General features: G+C 42.2%; 1 protein-coding gene across 1 annotated transcript; it reads left to right on the plus strand.

Annotated features, from left to right (window-relative positions):
* Positions 1–7,208, plus strand: LOC135536406 (NACHT, LRR and PYD domains-containing protein 1 homolog). Its single transcript, XM_064962750.1, has 10 exons — positions 1–277; positions 906–943; positions 2,827–2,891; positions 3,016–3,230; positions 3,414–3,670; positions 3,936–4,064; positions 4,208–4,340; positions 4,426–4,446; positions 6,324–6,606; positions 6,898–7,208. The coding sequence occupies exons 1-10, from the start codon at positions 1–3 to the stop codon at positions 6,902–6,904; spliced, it is 1,425 nt and encodes a 474-aa protein (XP_064818822.1). The 3' UTR covers positions 6,905–7,208.
* The last annotated feature ends 1,146 nt before the right edge of the window (positions 7,209–8,354 follow it).

The following is an 8,354-nucleotide window of genomic DNA, read 5'->3' on the forward strand; positions in this document are numbered from 1 at the left end:
ATGGTGGAGAGTTGGACCAAGTTTGGACCTGAGGACACCAGAGACCATGGTGGAGAGAGTTGGACCAAGTTTGGACCTGAGGACACCAGAGACCATGGTGGAGAGAGTTGTATCAAGCCTGGACCTGAGGACACCAGAGACCATGGTGGAGAGAGTTGGATCAAGCCTGGACCTGAGGACACCAGAGACCATGGTGGAGAGAGTTGGACCAAGCTTGGACCTGAGGACACCAGAGACCATGGTGGAGAGAGTTGGACCAAGTTTGGATCTGAGAAATGTGAGTGTTAACTGATAATTGTTTATGACTCAAAATATTTTCAAGTGTTCATTACAGTTGATTCCCAGGCAAGGAACACAATCATGATCTATTTGGTCAAAACAAACTTAAAGGTAGAGTCAGCGATATGACGTAGATGCACAAAGTAAATCGCATAGTGGGTAAATTTTCTACAACAACTAAGAGCGTTGTAACACGATGCTAAACTTCTCTGCTGTTTTGGTCCCGTGACTAGCACACTGTAAGAGAGTGAAGAGAACCCAAACACATGGGTCGATACTGTGGGTGACTGTGTGAGAGAGAAGTCAGGCATCTTGCTCATCACAATATCTGTGGTGCTGCTCGTACAACATAATTTAGCTGACTCTACCTTTAAGCTCTCATCCTAGAATCTACCAGAAATCAGACCCCAACATCTACAAAACATGGACCAGAACGATGTTGTTTCCTGCTTCCACAAACATTCATTAATATAACACTAATGTCAGATTATGGTATGCTAATGAGTGTACATTCTGAGACTGTTGCTCACTTATATATATTTGTATTACAATTCTATTTAATAATTATTAATTAATTATTCCATGATATTGTCCGTTTTTTAAATAACAACTACTTTTGACTTCAGGGATTCCACAGAGCTGTAAGACCTGTGACCATGTTGAGGTAAGTCATAATGTCAATTCTTACTTTAACATACCTGCAGGAGTCAGGCACAGTCTCAAAGCCAGGTGTGTACTGACCAACCATTCATACTGGGATATAGACAGTCCTGTGTTCTGCTTTAGTAATATAAGCACAGTGTCAACGCCAGGTGTGTAGTGACCAACCATTCATACTGGGATATAGACAGTCCTGTGTTCTGCTTTAGTAATATAAACACAGTCTCAAAGCCAGGTGTGTACTGACCAACCATTCATACTGGGATATAGAGAGTCCTGTGTTCTGCTTTAGTAATATAAACACAGTCTCAAAGCCAGGTGTGTACTGACCAACCATTCATACTGGGATATAGACAGTCCTGTGTTCTGCTTTAGTAATATAAACACAGTCTCAAAGCCAGGTGTATACTGACCAACCATTCATATTGGGATATAGACAGTCCTGTGTTCTGCTTTAGTAATATAAGCACAGTCTCAAAGCCAGGTGTGTACTGACCAACCATTCATACTGGGATATAGACAGTCCTGTGATCTGCTTTAGTAATATAAACACAGTCTCACAGCCAGGTGTGTACTGACCAACCATTCATACTGGGATATAGACAGTCCTGTGTTCTGCTTTAGTAATATAAGCACAGTGTCAACGCCAGGTGTGTAGTGACCAACCATTCATACTGGGATATAGACAGTCCTGTGTTCTGCTTTAGTAATATAAACACAGTCTCAAAGCCAGGTGTGTACTGACCAACCATTCATACTGGGATATAGAGAGTCCTGTGTTCTGCTTTAGTAATATAAACACAGTCTCAAAGCCAGGTGTGTACTGACCAACCATTCATACTGGGATATAGACAGTCCTGTGTTCTGCTTTAGTAATATAAACACAGTCTCAAAGCCAGGTGTATACTGACCAACCATTCATATTGGGATATAGACAGTCCTGTGTTCTGCTTTAGTAATATAAGCACAGTCTCAAAGCCAGGTGTGTACTGACCAACCATTCATACTGGGATATAGACAGTCCTGTGATCTGCTTTAGTAATATAAACACAGTCTCACAGCCAGGTGTGTACTGACCAACCATTCATACTGGGATAGAGACAGTCCTGTGTTCTGCTTGGAGGCATGCAGGACTTTAGCTGTTGTCATATTTTGTCATTAGACTGTTTAATTGATAAATCACCAGCATTACATGCAACATTGTATAAATACGTTAGATTAGTTACTTTGGTAATGGGCCAGTTTCCCAGCATGCTTTTTAGTGGCAGGGTAGCCGAGTGGTTAGAATGTTGGACCAAAAAGTTGCAAGTTTGAATCCCCGAGCTGACAAGGTACAAATCTGTCGTTCTGCCCCTGAACAGGCAGTTTACCCACTGTTCCTAGACCAGTTAACCCCACTGTTCCTAGACCAGTTAACCCCACTGTTCCTAGACCAGTTAACCCCACTGTTCCTAGACCAGTTAACCCCACTGTTCCTAGACCAGTTTACCCACTGTTCCTAGACCAGTTTACCCACTGTTCCTAGACCAGTTTACCCACTGTTCCTAGACCAGTTTACCCACTGTTCCTAGACCAGTTTACCCACTGTTCCTAGACCAGTTTACCCACTGTTCCTAGACCAGTTTACCCACTGTTCCTAGACCAGTTTACCCACTGTTCCTAGACCAGTTTACCCACTGTTCCTAGACCAGTTTACCCACTGTTCCTAGGCCAGTTAACCCCACGTTCCTAGACCAGTTAACCCCACTGTTCCTTAAGAATTTGTTCTTAACTGACTTGCCTGGTTAAATAAAGGTAAAAAAAAAGCTTTTTAGTCCAGCACTAGACTCAATATGTGTCCAGGAAACAGGCCCCATATGTATTACTGAAGTGTTTGTCCTTGTTCAGGACTCCACACACTGGCTTCAGATTGAACCCTTGACTTCCACTGTCCAGGGAGTGACAATGTTCAGGTAAAATAACTACTTTCATTCCACTTGCTAGTGTATTTCCCCATTACCTTTGGGAATAGTCTTCTAATCCAACCTCTCCATTTGACCATTGACCCTCTCTACCACATCTTGTTGTTGCCCTCAGGCACAGGACACCCAGAGGGAGTTATGAGTGCACAGTGTCTGGGCTCCGCTGGCTGTGTGACAGAGATGTCATTCTGAAGTATCACTTCAGGAACTGGGAACCCTACAGTCAACTTCTGAAAGACATGCAGTACACACAAGGTGGTCCATTGCTGGACATTACTATGGAGTTAGGTGAACTGGAGGAAGTTCATCTGCCACACTGTGTGTGTTTAGGTAAAACCATATAGAAATAGTATTCAGAAAGACATTTCCATGTAACTGAGTTTCACTTCCTGAAACAATTAATTAATTATTCTGGGAGTTTGTGTTTACTGTGATCTGGTACTGCATATTCCCTGTTTTGTTTAGAATAATTCAATATTTGTCTTTCTGTCTCCTTTTTATTGTGTTGTTCAGGGACCAACCCTTCCCTGAGGAATGAGATGAAGATTCTTCATGTAGAGGAACATGGAGTGTCTTTAGAGGAAGTGCATGAGGTCACCAGATTCCATGCTAAGATTCTCCATCCCAAGTTCTCACCTATCTCTCTGATACTGAGATTACTGTCTAGGAACGTAGATGTCCACTGTGAGCTGTTGCTCTATCTGACAGTGATGAAGGAAACACTAATTCCACGCCTGTACCTGTTCCCCAGTAACCCCGGCCAGATACAGGTGAGAGACCATTATTATGGAGATGACCTGAACTAACTACTGGTTAGTTATGTTGACACTCATTAAATGAAGATAAATGTGTTGCTTTTCTCCTTAACGGAAAAGATTTCGAAGACGAAACTTAGGTGAGCATAGGTTTGGCATAATGGGCAGTTGGCCCCGAACAAGATGGTGTCGAGGCCTCAACGCTTTTTTGAGTTTTCTGAATCATGTTTGAATCAGACTATACATTGACTGGCTGGGTATTCCGTGCCTCGTTTCGCAGGCTGTGGAACAACAGGAAATAAAGTTTCAAGGGTCTAAAAGGATTCCCATCACAAGACCAGAGCGTTCCTTCAAACTGAAGAGTTCCTTCAGACTGAACATTCCCTGTTCTACCTCCATCAATCCACCGGTACAGTTTTAGGAGACTAAGAACATGAACCTGACATTTCAGTCACAGTTCTATTTATTGTTCTCTCTCTCTCTCTCAATTCAAATGGCTTTATTGACATGGGAAACATTCACATTGCTAAAGGAGTCTCTCTCTCTCTCCAGAGGATTCATCTCATACATAGAGACACCACACCAAGCTTTTTCAAGGCGGTTGTGAAAATGACAGGGATTGACATTGAGATGGAATTATTCGGTGATGATGAGAGGACAGTATGGACAGAAATAGTATCACGAGGTAGGAGCACATGTCAATCATCACTTTGTACTTTTGTACCAGATGTTATTTAGAGTGATATAACCTCATGTTGTTTATCTTTCAGATGAATACTATCAGAACCAAGGTAAGACCCAGATGCAGACTGTCCAAGTAACAGTGTTTATTGTAACAGGGGCAGGCAAAGACAGGTCGAGGCAGGCAGGGGTCAGTAAACCAGGGTCAGGGACAGGGGCAGGGGTCAGGGACGGGGGCAGCCAGAGTGGTCAGGCAGGCGGGGTCAGGGACAGGGGCAGCCAGAGTTGTCAGGCAGGGGCAGCCAGAGTTGTCAGGCAGGCGGGGTCAGGGACAGGACAGGCAAGGGTCAAAACCGGGAAGACAGGAAAAGAGAGACTGGGGAAAAAACAGGAGCTGAGACACAACACTGGTTGACTGGAACAAACAAGACAAACTGTCAACAGACAAACAGAGAACACAGGAATAAGTACACTGGGGGTAATGGGGAGATGGGCGACACCTGGAGGGGGGTGAAGTCAATCACAAAGACAGGTGAAACAGATCAGGGTGTGACAGAATACGTCACTGACACCCATTCAACTAGTTAGTAACCAGAGTTACAGAGCATTTGGAAAGTATTCCCCTTGAATTTTTCCACTTTCTTACATTACAGCCTTGTTCTAAAATTGATTCAATTGTTTTCTTTCCTCAACAATCAACACAATACCCCATAATGACATCACAATACCCCATAATCACAAAGCAAAAATAGGTTTATACATTTTTGCAAATGTATTAAAAATAAAAAACGATCACATTTACATACAAGAAGGGAACATTTTGACATTTGCCGTATGGTTAGTGAGAAACACCATATTGCAAATGTACGGTCTCTTACTAGACGTCCGAACGTTTGTAAAATTCGCTGACGGCGGTGTGCCGTGCACGGGGGCCAGATCTTTCAGGAAGTCATCTAATGAAGTCTCTCGGACATTCGGTTTCCATTTGATTACATTTTTTTTTTAAAAGGTCGTTTTTTAGCTGTCCCGGTATATATCCCACCAGAGGGTGAATGGAATCATATTGCAAATGTACAAAACATCACCAATCACGACATGGCCTTTTCTCCTAAACGGAAAAGATTTCGAAGACGAAACTTGGTGAGCATAGGTTTGGCGTAATGGGCAGTGGACCCCGAACAAGATGGCATCGAAGCCTCAATGCTTTTTGAGTTATGGCCATTTCTCTGGGATTAAAGGTCAAAAATGAATATAGAGTGCTAATTTGACCGCTTTACGTCAAAGTACATAAACCTACGTTGTTAGGAAAAAAGAACCAGCCATTTATCTATCGTAATTTAACTTCTCTGGGCTACGCATCCCGAGTACAGGATCTCTTTCCTAAACAACCGCTGAATTGCAGGGCGCCAAATGCATAAATATTACTAAAAATATTTAGAATCATACAATCACAAGTAAAATATACCAAAACGCAGCTTAGCTTGTTGTTAATCCAGCTATCGTGTCAGATTTTGAAAATATATTTTACAGCGAAAGAAATCCAAGCTTTTGTGAGTGTAGCTTTCAATGCTACAACAGCTTAGCATTATATTAGCTTGGTTAGCTTGGTCATGAAAGTAAGAAAAAGTAATGAATCGCTTACCTTTGATAATCTTCGGATGTTTCCACTCACGAGACTCCCAGTTACACAACAAATCTTCTTTTCGTTCGATAAATATTACTTTTATCACAAAAAACGCCATTTGGGTTGCGCATTATGCTCAGAGAATCAAAGCCGTGTTCCGTTCGACAAATTCCAAAAAGTATCCGTAATGGTTGTAGAAACTGGTTTTATTTTGACTGACTTGAATATGAATTGACGACAACCCTGGAGTCAGCTCAAAACAAGACATGACTATCAGAGGAATGTTAACTGGAGAGACTGTTAGATGTAGAAACAGCTGCTGTTCGCCCTAAAGACATATTCATTTAATTCACCCCCCTTCAGCATTAACACTCTCTGGGATTCCTGCTGAGGAGTTTCTGAAGAAACACAGGGCTGAACTCATTCAGGGAGTCAAAAACCCAATGCCAATAGCAGATGATCTGTTGTCAAAGAGCATGATTGGTGATGAAGAGTACTCCAGAATAAAAGCTGAAACAACTGAACAGGAGCGAATGAGAGAACTACTGAACGCAGTCCTCCCTAAAGGACCAGAAGTGATGGGAGCTTGTCTCAAAGCTCTCAGTGAACATGAACGCCATCTTGTTAAGTTCTTGAGTGAATCGAGGTAAGACCGGTTTCTTTTCTCCCTCCCTTGAATATGTGGAATGATTAAATATAGGTCAAATAAAAACATAGCTACCCAGATCAAAGAGTCTTTTTCAGAATGGAAGCATGTTTTTGTGTTGCTGCCTGTAATAAATGTATCTTTTTATAGTTCTATCATAGGACCATCATCAAATCATTGCCTCAGGCGTATCATAGGACAATCATCACATCATTATCTCAGGTATCTAACACCTTCTTCTCCATACTTTCTGATCTCTCTCTTCCTTCTCCTCCATCCTCTGTCTTGTAGCACCTAATCTGAAGATGCTGAGGCCTGTCTCCTAGTCTGTGGACAAAGACACTTCTCCACCTAATGTGAAGATGCTGAGGCCTGTCTCCTAGTCTGTGGACAAAGACACTTCTCCACCTAATCTGAAGATACTGAGGCCTGTCTCCTAGTCTGTGGACAAAGACACTTCTCCACCTAATCTGAAGATGCTGAGGCCTGTCCCCTAGTCTGTGGACAAAGACACTTCTCCACCTAATCTGAAGATACTGAGGCCTGTCTCCTAGTCTGTGGACAAAGACACTTCTCCACCTAATCTGAAGATACTGAGGCCTGTCTCCTAGTCTGTCAAAGACACTCCTCTGAAGATCTGTGTCTCCTAGTCTGTGGACAAAGACACTTCTCCACCTAATCTGAAGATGCTGAGGCCTGTCTCCTAGTCTGTGGACAAAGACACTTCTCCACCTAATCTGAAGATACTGAGGCCTGTCTCCTAGTCTGTGGACAAAGACACTTCTCCACCTAATCTGAATATACTGAGGCCTGTCTCCTAGTCTGTGGACAAAGACACTTAAATGATTGTAATGCAAATGTTTATGTTTGTGCTATTATTTTAACAAATGTCTGTGTTTTATTCATGTGCTGTTCTATAAACCAATTTGTGTGTTCATCAAGTGGCTGACTGTACAAATCCTCACTAACAGTAGATGTAATTTATGTATATATATATATGCTAAATCATGCAAATATAACTTGTCTCTGTATAGCTGTATATAAGTCAACTGTTGGGTCTGACCAGGAGAGCTCCTGATTGACATGTGTACTGGTTCATTGAGTTGGGTCTGCTGTTGACATGTGTACTAAGTCATTGAGTTGTTGGGTCTGACATGTGTACTGTGGTTCAGGTTGAGAGCTCCTGATTGACATGTGTACTATGGTTCATTGAGTTGGGTCTGACCAGGCATAGCCCCTGATTGACATGGTACTAGGTTCATTGATTGTAAATGTTATTTGAAAATCACATATAAGATGCAGCATTATTTGGTGAATATTTGGTGTGCATTTTGTTGTAGAGAATTCCCGCTAATACTAGCTAGCAACTTACTGTGTCTGGTGGGGGGGTTCGTATATTTTGTACAGTGTGTGAGTACAGAGTTGGATGGTGAGCCCTGCATTGACGTGCAATTTTTGTGCTGTTCCTATCAGAATACATCTCCATGACTGGTGCTACAAGTTGGAGTTCGTGTCGATGATTGTACACAGCGCAAGAAGAGTACTGTTACAGTGGATGGTGTCAGATATTGAATTGAGGTGCTAGTGTCAGATATTGAATAGAGGTGCTAGTGTCAGATATTGAATAGAGGTGCTAGTGTCAGATATTGAATAGATGTGCTAGTGTCAGATATTGAATAGAGGTGCTAGTGTCAGATATTGAATAGATGTACTGGTGTCAGATGTTGAATAAAGGTGATAGTGTCAGA

This window comes from Oncorhynchus masou, unplaced genomic scaffold, assembly GCF_036934945.1.
Source record: "Oncorhynchus masou masou isolate Uvic2021 unplaced genomic scaffold, UVic_Omas_1.1 unplaced_scaffold_614, whole genome shotgun sequence".
NCBI classification, from domain to species: Eukaryota; Metazoa; Chordata; class Actinopteri; order Salmoniformes; family Salmonidae; genus Oncorhynchus; species Oncorhynchus masou.

Bases quoted from the DNA above. Each gene is read 5' to 3' on its own strand.
- LOC135536406 (XM_064962750.1), top strand. From the start codon at position 1: ATGGTGGAGAGTTGGACCAAGTTTGGACCTGAGGACACCAGAGACCAT. The intron at 278-905 runs GTGAGTGTTAAC...TTTTGACTTCAG, and splicing joins CAAGTTTGGATCTGAGAAAT to GGATTCCACAGAGCTGTAAG. The intron at 3,231-3,413 runs GTAAAACCATAT...TGTGTTGTTCAG, and splicing joins GCCACACTGTGTGTGTTTAG to GGACCAACCCTTCCCTGAGG.